The sequence below is a fragment of the Taudactylus pleione genome, unplaced genomic scaffold (assembly GCF_031769625.1).
Source record: "Taudactylus pleione unplaced genomic scaffold, aTauple2 ptg000917l, whole genome shotgun sequence".
NCBI classification, from domain to species: domain Eukaryota; kingdom Metazoa; phylum Chordata; class Amphibia; order Anura; family Myobatrachidae; genus Taudactylus; species Taudactylus pleione.
Genome location: NW_028285318.1, coordinates 1,324,974 through 1,347,021, shown reverse-complemented (window position 1 = coordinate 1,347,021; position 22,048 = coordinate 1,324,974). Strand labels below are relative to the sequence as shown.

Sequence of the window (22,048 nt, the reverse complement as noted above, 5' to 3'; positions counted from 1 at the left end):
CGGGGCTAAATCGCACATTTACTAATACTTAAAAAAAAGAAATATAAAACATTGGCCCTCATTCAGAGCCGTTCGCTATTTGCGGTCGTTCGTTTAAAAACAAGGGGTGGCTATTCAAATGATCCGTACGCACATTGTAGTCTGTTCACACCTCTAAGTCTGAACGAGCGAGCAAAACATACGCTCGTTTATTTGTTAAAAACGCCCCCTGGCCGCTCGCATCCTACGTCATGTCCGCTATTTATTAGATTAATCGAGTACATCGACCAGCGTATGAACTGCTCGCTATTCTTGTGGTTGGTGTTTGCTACCACAAATTTGCGAGCAGTTCTGGCTATAAAATAACCCAGTGACGTGAACAATGACGCTGCTGTTTTAAATATACACACCCATAAAACGCCCGTTTTGACCTTTAAGCACGCCTGCGTTCGGATCTCCACTCCCCATTTTCAAGCACCTTCCCCTGTTACCACCCACATACGCCTCATTCTGTCATTCAAAATAGCAGGCACTCGCTATATTGCGTACCAACGATTTTTGGCCGCACTGACTGGTTCGCGCATGCGTACTAAAAACCGTACGCATGCGCAGATGTGCAAACATCGCTCGGAACGAGCGTACTGCCGCTAACGAGCGGCTCTGAATGAGGGCCATTGTCTGTTAGTAAATGTGTGATGTAGCCCCAGATACACAATATTGATGTTGATCGATTTTCATCAATTTAAAATCTTTACAAATCGATTAAAATCAACCTTTAGTAAGCATACCCCTTTTGCGTTTAGGAAATATGTGCAAATACAGCTCCCTATGTGTATTTGTAATGCAGTGGTTTTAAAGCTCCAAACATAAATACAAAACACCAGCCCAATATGTTGTGTGAATAGTGAATATATACACAACTTATAGGAAATTCAGGAGATCCCAAGTTAATGTAAATCTGTGTTGGTTTTTGAGATTTGACATGATTGTAAAGACTGTGGGTATGATTCAGCAAGAATCACAACTGCGAATGCAATAGCGATTACGCACGCAGTTCCACTGTGATAGTATGCTAATCCATTGCGATCGCTATGCCGTCACAGCACAACACAAGGACGCCCACTTTACCTTACACACATCCGTAATGTTTAGCAAGACTGCAAAACCATCGGTACAATCGAGTACCATCGCAGCCTCACGCACACTTGTACAAGCTCTCACCTTACTCAGGAATTGTTAACTTCATCGCACGTTATCAGGCCGCAGGCTGCGTGTGGCATTGCAGTGGCTAATTTATGCATGCCCATGCAACGGCGTTCAAACGCACTGGCACGCCTGCGTTTCTCTGACCACCTCCCTCATCACCACCCACAAGTGGCACTTCCTGTCAATCACTGTGTGATGGGTCTGCGTAGTCACTGCGATTGCCGTCCCGTTCGCAGTTGCCGGTTTGCGCACTGCAATACATACACATGTGCACAACGCAACAATCGGCCGAATGCATGCGTAATCGCACTTGCGATCGGCAATGAATCTGGCCCTGTGTTTATCCAAAGAGTACTGAGAGAATATTATGACAATTTTGGCTGCTAAGTGTAAAATGGCAAAAACAATAAAGCTAAATCAGGCTGCTTGTGATTTAGATTCAAAGGTGAAAGCCGCAGACAGTCAGTAGCTTTGAAAACCTGCAGTTTAGTAAAAAAAAAACCATGGTCTTAATTAGGTGTGGGGCAACTTGACAATTTATGAGGAAACTTATATGCTTATTAGATTCTATGACATATATAAAACTATTACAAATATTTGGATAGGAATAGGTTGTCCAAGGTTGCCAAGTCTTCTGGAATCTGGCATTGGTGTCTGTTGATAGTTTAGACCTTGGCCAGAACCAGTTATGTTTTCTGCATCTTAATTAGGAGGTAACAGAAATAGGAATTGCTTGGGGCTCTGTATCTATCTTGGATCAATTGGGAAGTTCTTCCAAACCTTAATACAAGGTACTGTAGGTCCACCAACTAAAAACCAATTCAGTCTGTGGATAAACATTGTATTGTGGGTAAGTGGGAACAAGGCAAGGTTGTCTGGACATTTAACAGGGTTTATTGCTTCACGAGGCTTCTAAAGTTAGTAAGTGAACAGAGGGCCCATTCATTGCAAAGTATTGATAGCCACTGGGTGAGATTTGCATCTTAAACAACAAATATATGTAAATGACTATGTGTCTGATTCAGAGATGGACGCAATGCCGATTTTTACACAGATCGAGCGATTGTTTGCCATCGCGTATGCGCATCAGCCGCACTGCACACGCGCAGAGATTGTTTTGTGATTACGCCCCCCACAAAGAGGATCCATTGGCAAAGTGAGTGAAATGGGGAGGTAACGGGGGTGGCTCGGCAAACGCAGGCGTGTCTGACCGTTTAAATGACATTTCATGGCGTGCATAAATTAGACATTGCGATCTCCTGTGCAGCATGAGAGCTCTCTGCGTGTCATATGAGCTGCAGTTTGCAGATGGTCAGACTTGCCGCACATGCAGCATGGCTGCCCGATGTACGTCGATGTTACCGATGTTTACATTGTTGTACGTCTTCGGACGGATATGAGAAGGCAGCAGTGGGTGTCCCTGTGCTCAGACTCATTAGCATATTTTAGCAAATGGGATCTGTGAGAGTGTGCAGTTGTGTTTGCATTAGCGGACATCTCTGAATCAGGCCCTATGTCTGGAGCACTATTTTGAATCATTGCCTTACATACACAGCATGTCACAGGACACTGCTCAGACAGACTCTTTCTACCTCATTAGAGAATTCTACAAAAGTGTAAGTCAGAGGCTTCTTTTCTTCTGTGTATTTAATGTAAATGTAAAAAAGATGCCAAGTAGCTAGAAGTAGTCTATTATATTGTGGTTTATTTGCTTTATAGTGAAAACCACAGCAATGTGTCAGTGTTTATTGATAGGTTTTCTTTCTTTTCTTTTTTCTGTAGTTAAATCACATTATAGACTAAATAATATTCTATATGCATTTTGTGGGTGTTTTTTCTACCTTTGCAGAATACGGGAACACTATCAAGGCTCGGAAATGGAGAAGTATGCTGTATTTATCTACGAGTCACTGAAGAAAGCCAAATGTAGGGAATTTGTGCCATCTCGGGAAGAAATTGAAGCCTTAATTAATAGGCATGAAATCACAACCACTGTATACTGCCACGGCGGGGGAGCTTGCAAGATCACAATCAACTCTCACACCACAGCTGGCGAGGTGAGAACCAGCAACTGACCCCAAGTTACTACATACTCTCTAGTCTCAGCAAGATGTAGACATTAATGCTTCTAATTACTATATTAATTAGAGCTGTTGACAGAACCTAATGTTAGAAAGTTAAGTAATTACATATAGTATCTGAAAAATCTAACAGATCATCCGAACTTTTGCAGTGAATTAGCAATTTTTCAGCTAAGGTATGTTTAAGGCAATGTGTGATTTTGTGCTTTCCTCCAAAGAATTTAGGGGCCTATGTATCAAGCTTTTTGTTTCATAAAATGATGTAGAAACTGCAGTTTGTGCATAGTTGTATGTATTGTAGCTATGTGCTAATAGCACAATGCAGGAGATTTCACACAAATCTTTGGCAAAGTGCTAATTAGCGCTGCAGATCAGAGTCCCCATTATTTTCAATGGGGACTATGATCTGACCCCTATATACCAAACTCCAAAAAGCAAAGCTGTTTGTAGTTTGGCCCCAGTAGTTTACACCATCTTCAGATGGTGCAAACTGCTATTAGCCTATGGATGCTTAGAAGCAGGAGAGAGATCTGTCGATCTCAGTGTGCGTGCAATCTCAAAGTAGGCACCTCAGGTTAGATAACTTTTCTAAAATGAAACAAGTACCTGTTACAACAATTGTAGTGTAAAAGCAAAAATGACAAAGCATCCTTTGTTCCTAGGAAATATTTACTTCAAGGATAGCACAAAAACATCCTATTCTCAATGCCGCCCTTCAGGCAAAGCTGGAAAAAGGCCAGATGGAGTCCTAGTTAGCAGTGTAATTTTAGTGTTGTATGGAAGCACCAGGGTATTCATCAATAATGTCTTGCTGCTGTAATATTACATGCACAGAACACTTTATGCACTCTGTGTAAGCATCTCTGTCGGTTGTCATTTATACTGGGCCATCTAGGGACGTCTGGGTCTGAAGGTGGGTGTATATAAAATGTTGCCTTGCTGGTAACCCAGCCCAACCTCTTGGCTGTAGTTCTTATCAATTTGCTTTCCAAATTAGGCTGGGTACACGATGTGTATCCCACCTGACCCGAGGCCCGATATATCGGTTGGCCATACACACTGCACGATCCGGTGTACGACCGCACGACATAGCTCTCCATCCTCCACTTACCTGCATGCCATCATCAGCGACATCATCCCATCTGACATGCACACAGTCGATTGGACGCACGATTGTGCGTGCACATTAGATGATACGTCGTTCCAATCCGCATCGGAATGATATATCATCCAACATATCGTCTAATGTGTACCCGACCTTAAATGTAACATTGCACAGTTTTTTATCATATTAAGTGACTGAGATTTTTTTTCAAACAATATTATGAATGGTACGTACTTGGGATATCCTTATCCATAACCAACCATCAGGATAAACAATTTGTGTGTTCCTAGGTTGTAGAAAAATTGATTCGGGGCTTGGCCATGGAAGACAGCAGAAATATGTTTGCCCTTTTTGAATACAATGGACTCACAGAAAAAGCTATTGAAAGCAGAACTGTTGTGGCAGATGTATTAGCTAAATTTGAAAAGTAAGTTTTATAGTAAGTGTAAGCATTATATTATATATTGTACAAGCCTGGGTAATTCACCTTGGTTAGATAATGTGATCTTTCTATTTGGATGTGATTTTTTTTAATAATTGCTATTATATTTTTCACTGATCATTATAGTTTATTCATCTAATTATCCTGCATTATCCTAATAATAGAAGCATTAGAAACTGATTTGGATGCACCAAGTTTTTTTTATTTGTTTTAGCAAGCATTGAACTATGTGATTAATTTTCAGTACTTTTGTCTTTTTATACTATATGTTATCTGTTGTCTATATTGTGTTACTGTATTTAATTGTCCCTATACATACGAAGGCCACATACCTTTCTAATCTGGCACTTAATAATTCAATATTCACTATTAGCATGATTTTAATAACTAGTGCTGAACCAGAGACCTATATTGGATCTAGGATCAAAAAGCAAAGAACCTCTGATTCAGGGCCTGATTCAGAGATGTACGCTAACCCGATGTTTAGCGCACATCTCCGATGTTTGGAGGACTGCGCATGTGCAGCTGGTGTACTTCACATGTGCAGCCCTCCGACTGCGAGCCCACTCGCAGTGTGTCCCAGCCACAGCCTGATTAACAGGCTGCGGCATTTGAGAGGCGTGTCGCCCCCGTTTTCCAGGAGGGATGAGGCCAGAGTCTGCGTGGGTGCACGCAGATTTCCTTCCCTCACAAGCTGCCAGAACCCGGCCAGGCTGCGGGAAGCTTTAGCTCCCGCAGCCTGGCCAATGGAACGTCAACAACAATCGCGACTGATGGTAACCCCAGGCGCTAGGATCACGCAAATATAGCAAGGAGGTGTGTGACACCTCCTTCTGCATTTGCACTTTAAATGGACGGAATTGCACAGACGCTAGTGTGCGGCTGTACAATTCCGTCCATCTATGAATCAGGCCCTTAGTGCTGAATCTGGCTTAGACATCATGGTTTGGTGCAAATATTGTCATGTACAACTTAAAAACGGGTCAACTTATATATTGTGCAAACAAACTGAGGCCCAGATGCTAAAAAGGCTCCATGACACATTTTATTTTTAATATTTGTATTTTTCTGGGCAAGTTTATAGCCTAAACTGTCCGTACTGTAATCCTGTGCTGTTTTCCCTTGAATACCTTAGTTCATTGGTCAAACTAGTACACTATCCTCATTGGATCTTTTATTGACCTAATCAGGCATTTGTAAGAAATGTAAAAGGTAATTTTATTCCGTGTTTGTCTTTTGATAGACTGGCAGTAGACGCTGAAGCAGGAGACAGACCATGGAAGTTCTACTTTAAACTTTATTGCTTCTTGGACACAGAACATGTGCCAAAAGACAGTGTTGAATATGTCTTCATGTTTGAGCAGGTGAGCATGATAGAACAGACGTTCATTTATAGGACTATTAAGCTTACTGCAGTGTGCTCTGATGTCCTAGTGATGGGAAGATGGAGATAAGAGAGCAGCTGGACGGGAGGTGTGTGGTGGTTACTGGGGCTAGCTGTGTGACACGTGATTGCACTGGCTGCTATGTATGTCTGTTACATGCCTGTACGTCGGGGTCATGTTAGCCAGCATCATGTATACAGAGAGGGGAACTTTACGTGTTCTGATGCTGCATGGGGTAATGTAATTTCTGCCCCCAACACCTAAGGAGCCTCATGTATATGCTTGTCCCCTTACCAGGCTATACATCACATTATTTTTTTCACACATCTGATGGTATCTATGCATATATTAGCATGTACTATTGCCATATATAGTCTCATCTCCATCAGCACACGCAACTGCAATCCCTATTACCGGGCGCCCGCTGCGATGCATGTTACACTAGCGATGTGCCTGGCTCCTTCTCACCGGATATCTGCCCGAGGCTTCTGCACTGTGTCAGGTACTGCAACCCTTCCACAGCCAGGCCACCGCCAGCACTTGTGGAGACATGACAGACCAGCCACCCCAGCAGCTGTCACCGCTACAGAGCAGTGAAATGCCACCAGCCTGGGGGCAGCCCAGCATCTTCGGGAGTGTTGGGCTCACACCAGAGTGATGAAAATGGGGGCGAGCCATTAGGCTGCTGCACAGTGCCACATACAAAGGGAAACACACAAATAGAAGGTGCAACAAGAAGCTTCTCTGTCTATTTGGATAAACAACAGCAGTAACTGATCTAAGGGGGTGATTCAGCTTCAGATGGAATTGCAAAACTGCACACAGGCTATAGATATATGATGTATGCACACAGGCAGCTTTGCAATTCCGTCCTTGCTAATATGCAAATGCAGCAAGAGGTGTATGACATCCCCTGCTGCATTTTTGATCCCAGGACTGTCACCCGAGGTCACAGGCTGGGATCACCATTGCTACCATTGGTCGCTATAGTGGATGGCATCGGGCCACCAGCCAGCTGAGTAAGCTGAGGTTTACTCAGGCTGGCCAGTTTGTGAGGCCAGGAAACTGCATCCGTAGACGCAGTCCCTGGCCTTGCCACTCCCGGAAAATGGGGCTGACCCACCCCCCCGGGAATGCTGGCCTTCCCCGCCCCTTAAATGCCTCTGCTTGTCAATCAGCCTGTCACATTTGCAGAACGGGTCCTGCACTCGCGCAGATTCCCTATAATCGGGAATCTGCATTCAGCATTGCACATGCATACAATGCTGACTCAGGCCCTAAGTCACATGTAAGGCTGGTTATACAAAACAGTAGGTAGTCAAATAAAAGCCAGGGTATAAAGAATGGGTAGTCAGAAATAAGCCAATTTATACCAAAGTTGCCTCCTCTCTTGGAATGTCCATGAGATTCCAGAAATTGGAGGGAGATCTTCGGGATTCCAGGAGAGCAGACAATTCCCCCAGGAAGCACTAACCTGCTGTAAGGTGAGGGGAGACATAACATGGATGACGTCATCAAGCCCCACCCAGCTCAGTAAGCATGGAGAAGCAGGGGGCATCTTTATGCCACTAGGTGTTTACTGAAGTGGGCAGTGCTTGATGATGTGTTTCTCCGAACCACTTTATAATGTGATTAAGCACCACTCATCTTTTCTTTTCCTCTCTTGCCACTTCATCTTCTTTAAGCTTGTAGGAAAAGTAAGTAACTATACACAGCACCAATCCTCTGAATAATAACAGGATCGGTAAAGGAGCAGATGATCAGATCTAAACAGCATCATGTTACAGGATCAGGAATGCAGAACAGATAAGCATGACAAGTGTTAGCAATTTGGGAACATGTCAGCCCTAGCTTTCACAGTAGACTGTAGAATAAAATGTGTAGTGTCCAATCAAACTCAAAATTCCTGGTAAAACTCCTTATCAAAATTCCGGTGTACATGCATAAAACTATATCATTTAATATTAAAACTAAGAAAACTAACTTCCTGTGTGATTTCCTTTATCTGCAATTAAGCTAGAATGACACGACTGCTGCACACACCATCTCCCAGCCTGGGGTTCATAAGTGCTTATGTAATGCATTCCAATAATTTTTGGAACCATCATCACACCACTTGGGCATTCCAAGTCTGGTGGTCATGATGATATTGTCGTCATTACTAAATCACACTGATCTTGCTCTTATGCCAGGTACACACTGGAGCAATGTCATTCCAATTTGGCCAAATCGTAATCAATCCCGCGGTTGCATGCGACATTGTCAGGTTTGATGTGCTGCACATCAAACTTGACAATATCCCATTCGGTGTGATCATTCTGTTCTTCATTAATCGCTGCAGTGTGTGTGTACAGGCAATCATGCAATGTCCCAGGTGTCCCACAAGTGTGTACCCACCTTAACCCTTACTGAAAAGGATGATATATTTTTTATGGAAAATATTTAATTATGTGAATCATACAATTTGCTGATATAACTTCCTTCTTGTCTCAGGCACACCAAGCAGTTATTCGGGGCCACTACCCAGCACCTGAAGAAACTCTGCAGGTCCTAGCAGCTTTAAGGATACAGTATTTACATGGAGGCTACAGCCTTCACACCACCGTGCCAGAGATGGATGACGTTTACCCCATGCAGAAACTGAAGTCTCGCATTACCCAGTCTGCCAAAGTGGCCACACCATTAGAACGGTCTGAGAGGAAGAGGTCTAGTTTCTTAGAAGGAACCTTAAGAAGGAGCTTTCGAAGTGGTTCTGTGAGTAAACAGAAGGTAGAAGAGGAACAAATGCTGGATATGTGGGTGAAAGAAGAGGTCATGTCAGCCAGAACCAATATTATTGACAAGTGGAAGAAGTTACAGGGTTTGCCCCCAGACCAGTGCATGACCAAATACATGGCTCTAATAAAAGAATGGCCTGGGTATGGATCAACACTGTTTGATGTTGAGGTGAGAATATTGTATTAGCAAATGGCGTACATTACAGTTATTGTGCTGAATTTTACCAAGCACAAAAAGATGCTTCCAAATGTTGAATAAGACTAGTTAGTAAGAGTGTCACTGTGTCATGTGTCGTGGTCGTCTCCCAGATAGTTCTGTATAGGCAGCATTTTCTGAAAAATCTCTTTAAACTCTCACATTTTCCCAACTTCTGCTTGTTCTTTAGTGCAAGGAAGGTGGATTTCCACAAGAGCTGTGGCTGGGTGTGAGCGCTGAGGCCGTTTCTGTCTACAAGAGAGGAGAAGGGAGACCTTTGGAGGTGTTTCACTATGAGCATATCCTTTCTTTTGGTGCTCCGCTTGCCAATACCTACAAGATCGTTGTCGATGAGCGGGAACTTCTGTTTGAAACCAGTGCAGTAAGTAATGTTCTATATGCATGGACTGTGGGCCTGATTCAGAGCCGCTCGTAAGCGGCCGCTCGTTCGCTCCGAGCGATGTTTGCCCAACTGCGCATGCGTACGGATCATTATACGCATGCGCGAACCAGTCAGTGCGGTCGAAATTCATGTGCTCGCAAAATAGCGAATGCCTGATAATTTGAGTGACAGAAAGAGGTGTATGTGGGTGGTAACAGGGGAAGGTGCTTGAAAACGGGGAGTGGAGATCCGAACGCAGGCGTGCTTAAAGGTCAAAACGGGCGTTTTATGGGTGTGCATAATTAAAACGGCAGCGTCATTGACCACGTCACTGGGTTATTTTATAGCCAGAACTGCTCGCAAGATTGTGGTAGCAAAAACCAACCACAAGAATAGCGAGCAGTTCATACGCTGGTCGATGTACTCGATTAATCTAATAAATAGCGGACATGACGTAGGATGCGAGCGGCCAGGGGGCGTATTTATCCAAAAAACGACCACAAGTTTTGTTCTCTTGTTCAGATATAGAGGCGTGAACAGACCGCAAAGAGCGAACGGTTCATTTGAATAGCCACCCCTATTTTCTGGATGAGCGAGCGCTAATTGCGTCCAGCTCTGAATCAGGCCCTGTGTCCAAATACTAATGCAGAGGTCAGGGCCGGTTCTAGACATTGCGGAGCTCAGGGCGAAAGTTCCCAGTTGCGCCCCCCCACCCCAAAAAAAAAAAAAATTTATATAGGGGGCGTTCCTCTGCACGCGCCTTCGGTGCACATGCTTCCGGAAAGGGGGCGTGTCCTTGCAGAACACCCCAATTCATCACACTTTGGTACATGCTCAGTACTTACAGAGGTGTTGGGCTTTCCCCAAGCTCTCCCCTCAAGGTGAATAAATTCTGTTCGCAGTAATGCACCTTGCACAGTATGTCTTACACAGTAATGCCCTTTATAACACATTATGCCACACGCAGTAATGCCCTGTATAACATGCAAAAATGCCCTATATAACACATTATGCCACACTGTACTCTCCCATATGTACACATACACTCATATTATCCATAGGTACATATATATTCATATATAGTTACAAATTTGCATAACTGTGCTGTACATACCACACTCGCATTGTAAACTGGCAGCCCAGCATCTGGCTCCTAGATGGGGGGAGGAGAGAGCAGGGGAGGAATGCTGGGAACAGGCGCTGCATTGGTATCACAGCAGAGCTCTCACTGTCACACACTACCTGTCACAGAGTCTCAGTGACAGGCAGCCTTTACCGAGCAGCGTGTGAAAAAAGGCACAGTGGGATCGTGGGCCGGGCATAGGGGCGGTGGCTGCGACTAGGACCTGCTGCCACCGGCACCAGGGGCGGACGGGATGGAAAATCAGTCTTCAAAATTTCTGGTAGCAGCCCTAATAGGGGCGGGTCTGTTGAGGGGGCAGGGTCTGTGGAGGGGAGGATGATATACAATAATATATTATATATCCCTAGTTTCACAAATTGCTCTGCTCCTGGACTTCCCACCCAATTTATGATTGTACTGGGTGGAGCGAGTCATTTTGGAGAGTCTGTATATCTAATATATATATAGGGGGGAGTGTTTGGAGCTGTGAGGTGAGAGCTGGAAAGGGGACCTGTTTGGGGGGGTTGAGAGTGCCATGGATGGGGGAAGTGTTTGGAGCCGTAAGGATAGAGCAGGAATGAGGATGTGTGTGTGTGGGCGGGGGTTGTAGCTGTGAGAAAGAGCAGGAGAGGGGACATATGTTGGTAAGGGGGGTCGGGGATAGGGTGTGGGAAGTGTTTGGAGCTGTGAGATGTAGGGGTAGAGAGCAGGACAGATGTTCACCACTTCAGTGCTGGAGGAATTTGTGATACTCTAGGTTTCGTTTGTTTGTTTTCATGAGGGTGTTTACTGTATGTCACAGTCACAATCTACCACACTGGTGTTAATTGTATATATACATCTCCCAGTATATTATTGTGTCCTACCTTCAGTCCTCCTGTCTAGCCTGCCATTCAGGCTGCTTGTTGGGGCAGAGTGCAGCGCAGTCACAGTCAGGGCCGGCAACAGAAATCTTGGGGCCCGGTACACTCATGTTTTTGGGGCCCCCTATCCTCTCTTCTAGCCCTTATCCTAGCCTGTCACACAAACCCCTCTTCCACATCCCTTGTGTCTGATACACCTCCCCCTCTTCCCCAGCCCCTGTGTCTGATACATCTCCCCCTCTTCCCCAGCCCGTGTCTGATACACCTCCCCCTCTTCCCCTGCCCCTGTGTCTGATACATCTCCCCCTCTTCCCCAGCCCGTGTCTGATACACCTCCCCCTCTTCCCCTGTGTCTGATACACCTCCCACTCTTCCCCAGCCCCTGTGTCTGATACACATCCCCCTCTTCCCCAGCCCCTGTGTCTGATACACATCCCCCTCTTCCCCAGCCCCTGTGTCTGATACACCTCCCCCTCTTCCCCTGCCCCTGTGTCTGATACACCTCCCCCTCTTCCCCTGCCCCTGTGTCTGATACACCTCCCCCTCTTCCCCAGCCCCTGTGTCTGATACACCTCCCCCTCTTCCCCAGCCCCTGTGTCTGATACACCTCCCCCTCTTCCCCTGCCCCTGTGTCTGATACACCTCCGCCTCTTCCCCTGCCCCTGTGTCTGATACACCTCCCCCTCTTCCCTAGCCCCTGTGTCTGATACACCTCCCCCTCTTCCCTAGCCCCTATGTCTGATGCACCTCCCCCAGCCAACACTTACCTGCTGCGCTGGACTGCCTGTGTTCCATCCTCAGCCTTCCCTGGCGGTGGCGGGCGGCTCTCAGACCCGGCGCGCGGCTCCTCTATATAATACTAGCAGCGGCGCGGCATCATGACGTCACGCACGCTGCCTTGTCCCCCTTGTCAGTGCCACGACTCTGGAGGATCTCCTGTCACTGCATTGACTCGTCGTGCCGCCGGGTGCCCTGCTTGCTCAGCAGGTGACAGAGGCAAAGGGGACACGTGAACCGAAATTCCTGAGGTTTTGGGGCCCCTCGAAATCTCAGGGCCCGGTACAAGTGTCCCCTTTGCACCCCACTGTCGCCAGGCCTGGTCACAGTGCTCCCGCTCCCCCATCGGCCATTTTTTTCTATAGCCTCAGTGAGCTGAGCTGCTGGCTGCTCATGTGCAGAGGCTGTAAACGCTGGCCAATCGGAGCTGAGCTCCGATCGTGCCAGCGAGCAGAACAGGTGAGGATGTAAATGGCAGCTGATGGGCATTAAAAAAAAGAATAAAGGGACTCAGCGGCGCCCTCTAGGGAGCGGCGCTCCGGGTGACGGCCCTGTTAGCCCGCCCCTAGAACCGTCCCTGGCAGAGGTATTCATTCATGAAAAACTGATGGATGTATAGATTTCCCTTTGTGTGGAGCACATGGGGCCCGATTCTGACTCGCACGCAATCCCCATGCAATGCCGATGGTCCCACAGTTCAGCGATTATTTGAAACTGTGCATACACAAAAATGTCAGAAAAACCCCATGGCGCATACGTTACGCATAGTGTATGCACAAAGATGCTGTTGCGATCGATTTTGGCGGTAACAGAAAGCTGGCAGTAAAGTGATGGGCGTTCCTGGGCTGTGGCTAGTAGTGCACACAAAAATGGACCGTTCAGAGGGCGTATTATGGGAGTCTCACAGGCCGGACAATGCAAGAGGATGTATTCCCAGACGCTTGGCCACTCACACACTCGCCTGTCATAGGGCTGGTGCAAGTTTTGATGGTGTGACCGATGGTGGCATATAATAATGCACCAATGACAGTACTGCATATAGTGGCGCTAAAAGTGGGTGTCTCAGTCCTTGCACATTCAGGCTCACGGATATACATAGGGAAGGAGTTTGTAGCGGCATTAGCATAAAGTCGCAGACAGGCGACCGCCAATAGACGCTGCTTCATGCGCTTTTATGTACGACTCAAAATCAGGCCCATAATCCTATTGGTATTTTGCCATCATTGTCATTAGGAACAATTATTCCCATGACATGTTTCCATAGATTGTATTGTATTCTATTTCAGTCTATAATGTAACCTATAGGCAAATATAAATTGAAATCTGTTTTTTTTTTTTTTTTAAACCAGCTTTCCGACCAGCGCTCACAAGCGGGTCGATGGTGCCCAAGTGTGAATGCGCACGACGGAGGCGGTTCCGTCGTTCGCATGCGCGAGACCCGAATAACGACGGCCAAGCCGTCGTTAAGGGTCTCGCACCAAAGGGGGCGTGCTGTCGATGGTGATTGACAGCACGCCCCCTTTGGTGGGCGTGCTGGGGGCGTGGCTTCCCAGACGGAGGCGTTCCAATGGGAATGCCTACCGTCTGGGTCAGGCCCCACTGACATCACTAGTGATGTCAGTGGGAGTGCTTTTGGCTCTGATAGAGCCAAAAGCACTCCTGGGCTTGTGGCAGCAAGACCCTACTGCAGGGTCTCGTCGCAAGCCCGATGGTCGTGATGGTCTTGACCATTGCGACCATCATTTTGGCCGCTCGCTATAGCTGTGGGTGGTCACCCACAGCTATACGAGCGGCCAGCAGGCCGCTCCAAAAAGGAGCAGGGACAGCCCTGATTCAGAGCAAGCGCTCTGTCAGAGCGTCCGGCTCTGAATCAGGGCCTGAGTTTGAAACCAATTACAAATTGTGGTACATCATAATAACATGGCAAACATCTTGCTGGTTGCTGTGGACGTCCTCTGCAGTGCCAGATGAAGGTCCACATGGGCCTGGAGCTGAAATTTATGAAGGGCTTATTGTGTGCCATGACAGTCACGACATTGTGACTAATGATGTTGGGGTGTAGCTTGCACAGGGGTATGGCTACCGTCTACCTTGAACCTCCTCAATATCCCTTCCCATCTTGACACCATTCACATGCATGTAGGCATTAATTATGCCGGTATGCATGTAGAAGATTGCAAAGGACAGCTCTCTCAGGAAGAGGGACTTCTAAGGTCTATGACCCAGGAGTCCCCCTGGCATCCTTCTTCGCATGTGCAGAAGGACGCATGCACCGCGAGGGAGTTCGGTCACACCCTCTTATATGTATCACACACAGTTATCTGCCCCACAATTTCTGATGACAGCCCTGAACACAGCCACCGATTCCCGACCCAGGTGTTACCAGCACACCTTCCAGTACCTTTGCAAGAGAGTTCAGCTGCCGGCGCAGGGAACATACACAGATCTCCCTGCTGCTGCTGATATTTGTTGAATATACACTACAAGTAGCGCTTTTTCTATACCATCAGTTGGTGATCTACACTGTCGGCTCCATGCTAGTATATGGCTGTTTTGACGGACAAATCCTACTGCATGTGCAGCTTCACCAGCGCTCTCCTACATCTAGGATCCCTCCCACAAAAAATAGAAAACATTGCCTTCTACTCTGCGATGACAAAACCGTCGACCATTTGGTGGTTAGCCATCCCTAATAAATACTGTATACTCTTACCACCTCATCTGTCATTCCTGGAGGCTTATGAAATACTGTGGGATGCGAGCTGCAGTCGTTATGGGAACCTCTGCAAGTCTTCATGTATTATTAAAGCAGCAATCATTTTAAAGGCAAAACTGGTTTTGCCTTTAAAATGATTGCTGCTTTAAAAATACGGGAAGAATCAAAGGCGTTCCTGCAGGGGTTGCAGCTCGCATCCTATTACATATCTCCCCAGGTCTCCTCTATATCTGGCTGTGCTGGATAACACATACACACCGTATTTTAAGCCCGGACTTGGGTTTCAAGTAGCAGATCCACAAAAAAATAGGAAAATTTTTTTTCTTTTATATAACAAAAAACAAAACAACACAATAAAGCATTTCTTTATTTTGTCCAGTACCACTCTTGGGGGACAATTCAATTATATGCAAGGGAGGCAAGTTACTGTCACAATAGTGTACAAACACTGTAAACAGCAGCCATACATTGCTCCTCTTGCGGCCTGATCTCACCACTGGCCTACCTGATTTATTGTACGCAGCCCTGTGTGTTGCAGCATACTGCCCAGGCTTGCGGGAGTGAGTTTCTCTAATCAACCCCTTAGATTAAAAATGTACTAATCACTTGCTTCAGTTGCTCAATAAAAGCGATTACACTCATAAGCTTGCACTTACCTGCCATCTTCAAGTTCAGTAATGTTGCGGTGAACACGATTGTTGCTCCGTTCATTCACTGTGCTTCCGATCGGCCACTGGCAGGACAACTTCAGCGAAAGAGAAAGGGTAAGGTGGGAAGAACGGGTAGAAGAAGGTGCAGGGCAAGAAAAAAAGTTTAAGGGATACAGGAGAATAATGTGTGGCGGGGAAAATGGCAGAAGATGGTTGGGAGAGATAGATCCAATACTAGGGCGAAGCAGAAATGTGGGCACAAACAGGGCAAGTGCAGAGAGTATGAAATAGACAGAGTAAGAGCATAGGGGCTGGCACAGACAAGGGAATGGCGGAGACGCAAGCAAAGACGGGATGGGCAGAGGGGCAGGTACAAATATGAGAGGAGCAGAATGTCTGGCACAGATATGAGAAGAACATAATGGCTGGCACAGACATGAGAAAAGCAGATAGGCTGGCGCAAACAAGTATCGGCAGATGCTGATGTAGACAGTAGAAGGGTAAAGAGGTGGGCACACTACAGGTAAGGGCAGGGAGACTGTTGCAGAAGGGTGCCTAGCATTAAGGCTAGTACAGCCAGGATAGGATCATAATGGCTGGTTCAGACAGAACAGCAGAAAGAATGGTCAGAAAGGTTGGTGCAGACAGGAGAAGTGTAGAGAGAGTGGCACAGGCAAGAAAAGGGCAGAGAGGCTGGCATATGCAGGAAAAGAGCTTAGAGGCTGGCATATGCAGGAAAAGGGCAGAGAGGCTGGCATAGGTAGGGAAAGTGCAATGGGACTACAGTAGCATAGGCTGGAAAGGAGCAGTGAGTTTGGCTTAGTCAGGCAAATTAAGAAGAGCTAGCATAAGCAGGAGAAGGGCAGAGAGACTGGCATAGTCAGGAAAATGGTAGATAGGCTGGCATAGATGGGAAAAGGGCAGGAGGCTGGCATAGACTGGAAAGCGGCAGGAGGCTGGCATAGGTAGGAAAATTGCAGAGGGTCTAACATATGCTGGAAAGGGGCAGAGGGTCTAACATATGCTGGAAAGGAGCAGAGGGGCTGGCATTGGCTGGAAAAGGGCAGAGGGGCTGGCACAGTAGGAGAGAGAGGGGAAGGAAGTTACAGATATATACTTACCTTTGCCTTGTTCCATGTGCAGGGGAGCGCAGAAGTGTCCTTAGATGCTGCAAGCCAGTGGAGCAGGGTAGGAGGTGGGGTCATGAAAACCCCTGCAGAACTCCCTCTGCAGCTGAAGAGCTCCAGAAGCATAGTGGGCAGTGGGTGTCAGCGCAAAACATGGCAAAAATGAGCCAGTACTTAGTTTACTTTCATTTTACACTATAAAAAAAGACCCCCCAAAAATCTGTACATCGCCCCCTGGTGGCTGCCGGGTGCACCTCCAGGCTTCAGCTAATTATACAAAGTTGTTTACAGCTGTACAGCACAGTCCGGGGACATAGCCAGACAGCAAATGCATTGGCCAAATGCTGCAAATTGTGAATGAAGCAGCATGTGCCCGTAACCAATACCACTTAACTGGCTGAACACTGTTCTAAATCATTTACAAGAAACCCGGTCCTGTCTGCTTCCAGGCATGGGCCTATTTTCATGGAAGGGCTTGGAGCTGCAGCTCCACCCGCCCCATTGTTAATCCGGCCCTGGTCCTCTGTCTTTGTTAATGTGATTACTGTTATTACTTGTTCTAGTTTTGAAAGTAAAAAGTATTTGACTGCGACTACTGTTATCTCCTTCTGCAGTTTGTTGTCAATCCAACAATCAGGGCTGCCTTCACAAATTGTGGGGCCAGGGACTGACAAAATAGACAGGGTCCCCCTAGCCCTCCCCCTACAATTCCCCCCCCATCTCCCATCACGCTGAGCTCACAAAATGATGGAGGTATTATGATCAATGGGAGAAAGTAACCAAAGAACAGAGCAGCCCTAGCCAGTCTCACTCCCCACATCCACAACATGACATCCGACGTGCAATAATGCAAGCAGACACTTACCTTACCTCCCATAGGCAAACGCAGGGGGGCTTCCGTCTGCCTGGAAACCCCCCTCCCCAGCCCACACCATTACCACAATAGAAATAGTAATATAGTAGAATATTACTAGTGCTGCATGTTCTTGGAATGGTGCCCACATCTATAATAAAAACATTCAGCTCAGGCAGGATGGACCTACTGCTGCATATAATGGCTTACTGTGATCACTGGTCCTGTATATGCTGGAATTATGACACACAATACACTTTGTATGACACATATAATGGCTTACTGTGATCACTGGTCCTGTATATGCTGGAATTATGACACACAATACACTTTGTATGACACATATAATGGGATACTGTGATCACTGGTCCTGTATATGCTGGAATTATGACACACAATACACTTTGTATGACACATATAATGGCATACTGTGATCACTGGTCCTGTATATGCTGGAATTATGACACACAATACACTTTGTATGACACATATAATGGCATACTGTGATCACTGGTCCTGTATATGCTGGAATTATGACACACAATACACTTTGTATGACACATATAATGGCTTACTGTGATCACTGGTCCTGTATATGCTGGAATTATGACACACAATACACTTTGTATGACACATATAATGGCTTACTGTGATCACTGGTCCTGTATATGCTGGAATTATGACACACAATACACTTTGTATGACACATATAATGGGATACTGTGATCACTGGTCCTGTATATGCTGGAATTATGACACACAATACACTTTGTATGACACATATAATGGCATACTGTGATCACTGGTCCTGTATATGCTGGAATTATGACACACAATACACTTTGTATGACACATATAATGGCATACTGTGATCACTGGTCCTGTATATGCTGGAATTATGACACACAATACAATTTGTATGACACATATAATGGCATACTGTGATCACTGGTCCTGTATATGCTGGAATTATGACACACAATACACTTTGTATGACACATATAATGGCTTACTGTGATCACTGGTCCTGTATATGCTGGAATTATGACACACAATACACTTTGTATGACACATTTTAAAGCTGGATAAGTGCTAATTCTACACTCTTCGTGGACTGGCCACACTCACTGTAAAATCAAGCATTTGGAAACCTCCCTCTAGAAATCCTGCGTTTGCCACTGCCTCCTCCTTCTGTTCTGGCTGCTCCTCGCACGCCACGTGACTTCTCTTTCAGCAGTGCAGCATTATGTCATGACGTCACGTGCGCTGGCCCACAAAAAGGAAAACTTTATTGCACGGGCCGGCCGTGGCAGCATAAGTAGGAGGCAGAGCAGGAGGGAGGGTGGGCCTGTCACTCACTTCTATTGTGCGACGGTGGGGGATAGGAACGGGCTCCCGGGCCTGACACTTTCAAGGGGATAGTAGTTGTGGGCGGCCCGACGAGGTGGTAGGAGCAGGTGGGCCCCCCCGAGTGTCTGGGCCCGGGACTCCAGACCCGGCAGTACCCCCCTGATAGTGGCCCCGCCAACAGTGCACTGCTGTGTCTCTCAATTTATCAGCTAGTTTCGCAGCTAAAACATATTTGTGTTCACAAAATTATATTTAAAACATTTTTAAAAGCATTATAAATGTAAAAATAAACAATTAAAATGTCATAATGATACTTTTTCACAGACGTTTGGTAGTGAATACACACATGAATGAATGTAACATTTGTCTCTTCTGTCTCTGATAAAGGTGGTGGATATTGCGAAGCTGATGAAGGCGTACATTAGCATGATTGTAAAGAAGAGGTACAGCAGCACACGATCGGAAAGCAGCCACGGGAGCCAGGGAAGTTCTAGGTGAAAACTGAGCCTCTCACATATCGCCTGCCACCAGTGTCAGTTATAAGCATTAATAAATACCTGGACATTTCTATCTCCTGACAAGGCTGCTGTGACAATGTTAGGAGGATTCAGTGCCTAAATATTGAAACTGCCAGCAAGATGCCCAAAGATTTTTTACTTCACATTGACTATTGCCTTAGAATATAGCACCCATCCATTAATGCAGAGTGACGTGCCTTCAACATGGATTCACTTACCATGAAAAATCTCCACCTGGTTCTCTTAATGAAATGAAATTACTGGAGAGCTGCAGGCAGCCTTCCCTGTGGGCCTGTTTGTGAGGCAACATGCGTTTTACTTGTACTTTAGTATTTTGTCTTCTTTATGTGTGAATATTTGAGTCATGTAAATTCTATTTTTATTCTGAGTATGAGAAGGAAGGGAATGATGATGTGCAATCGTGCATGTATATTTTCATTGTTTAGTTACATCTGATTATTAAAGTGTGTTGTATGTGTGTTCCAATAAAGTTCAAATGTTAGTAATGTTACAATTCAAATTCTACCATCTTGTATTACATTCTCCCTGTAGCCAGTATACATACATCTTCTATCTGCTGTATTGTAAATTAAAAATGACAGTTACTATAAGAATGAACAGTATTTATAAACTGCCTTATTAAAATATTTTGTAGCACTCGGTCTACAAATGTTTTCTTACTTGATACATTTTGCCATAATAACACTGAGTAAGTGCTTGTAAATAGGTATAGGTGAATGCTTTATTTTTGTATGGAAAGTTTTAATATGAAGTAAAATATTACACCACCTAGTGGTAAGTGTCAAAAAACAAGTATGTACCCAGCAATGGAAATGGAATATGTTGAAAGATTTGCTTCATTGTAATATAAACATTTGTCAATAAAATATTGTATGTGTTGTGGATTGGTGTGAAAAGTGTAAGTAGACACTTGCGGGGGAGGTAGGGGGGTTAATTTTACCAAAGTGCATTTTTAAAGAACTGCACATTACTTTGATGGGGTCAATCCAATTAGGTGCGAATTGCGAGGTGCGAGTTGCTATTTTCACTTCAAATTCACATAGCAAATTAATTTTGCAATCTAATTAGCAACTCGCACTGAATCAGTCAGACTGTATCCGCATCTTTCCATTGGAACCTCCCTGACGATGAGAGATGGAAAGAAAAATCTTTATTTTAAGGTTAAAATGTCGGGACACTGTGTTGAACCCCTTGGACACCTCCCCCTAATAACTAATTAGGCAATTGGAAGTTTCCAATTAGCTTAATTAGTCCAATAATTTAATGTCATTTGGGGGGGGGTTAAAAAATGTACCTCAAATTACCCTAAAATGAACTTTTTCGTTAGTTTAGGCACCCCAGAAATTAATTACAATAATTTTTTAGTTGAAAAATTATTGTTTTAATCATTTTTATTTAACTTTTCAAGGTGTCCTCAAAGTACCCCAAATTCACAATTTTTCCTACTTTTTTTGCATTTTTTCGTTTAATTCATTAAAAAGTTAGTTTTTTATAATTTTCTTGCATTTAAAATAAACCCCCAAAAATCAGCCATTTGACACCATTTAAAAACCTACAGTACCTTCCTAATGCCCACAAACAGCCGTCTATACGGTCCTGCTAACTAAATTATCCATTTTGGGGGGGTCCAGGATGGTCTCCCCACATTTTCATGGATTTCTCTCAAATCTCATTTGGCAGTCAATTCGCACCCCTCCACTGCGAGTAGTGTGAATAGGCATTTTTAATTGGATTGGAGAATTCACGGGAGCGCACTTCGATGCGAAGTCTGCGAGTTTCAAGAAACAAACTCGCTCCTCGCAAATATGCACCTGATTGGATTGACCCCTAAGTTTGGGTTTGAAATTGTGCGATTTATTAAAGGAAAACATCACAGAAAATAACATGTTTTTAAACTGAATGATTTGAAACCACCATCCCCAAGTTTTCAAATGGAAGGTATATAAACCGTGCAGTGTATGAACGTTTGCATAACTGTACGTCAAAATGCATGAGAAATATAACTATACCCCCATTACATAAACTTAAATATATATTTCACTGTTACTAAGAATATTTCTGCTCCCATTGCTTAAATACCCTTGTTACTATAAATATAAATAATTGTGCTTAAGTTGCTATAAATGTAGATTATTTAAAATATAACTACAGTATATGAACCCCCCTTTGATATTTAATATAATTTTTTGGGGCCACAGTATGTTCCGTAGTATCTTGAGAGACTACACCTCATTGGCTGCCTATCTGTTAAGTAGGCAAGAGCTTCAACGGATCAGTCCACTTAATTTGTACATTGTTTTTCTTCCCAATAGATTTTCTACTTTAGGGTCCATAGGGTATCCACAGGATACCTTGGGGTATAGGCGATGCGGCAGCAGCATCGGGCACCACAGAGTTAAAATTTTAGCCTCCCAGGATGCCCTGGGTTCCCTTCTCTATACCCCGCCCCCCAGCCAAGGCCATCAGTTTTTGTCGGTGCCCGGCCAGGAGTCGGCGC

General features: G+C 45.1%; 1 protein-coding gene across 1 annotated transcript in view; it reads left to right on the top strand.

Annotated features, from left to right (window-relative positions):
- The window catches only part of MYO10 (myosin X), a 293,546-nt gene extending 273,132 nt beyond the window's left edge, over nt 1-20,414 (top strand). The window contains exons 36-41 of the mRNA XM_088459632.1: nt 3,035-3,242; nt 4,662-4,798; nt 6,057-6,177; nt 8,692-9,144; nt 9,362-9,553; nt 19,400-20,414. Coding sequence (XP_088315758.1) covers nt 3,035-3,242; nt 4,662-4,798; nt 6,057-6,177; nt 8,692-9,144; nt 9,362-9,553; nt 19,400-19,510 — 1,222 coding nt within the window. The 3' untranslated portion in view covers nt 19,511-20,414. The remainder of the gene's footprint in view (nt 1-3,034; nt 3,243-4,661; nt 4,799-6,056; nt 6,178-8,691; nt 9,145-9,361; nt 9,554-19,399) is intronic.
- The last annotated feature ends 1,634 nt before the right edge of the window (nt 20,415-22,048 follow it).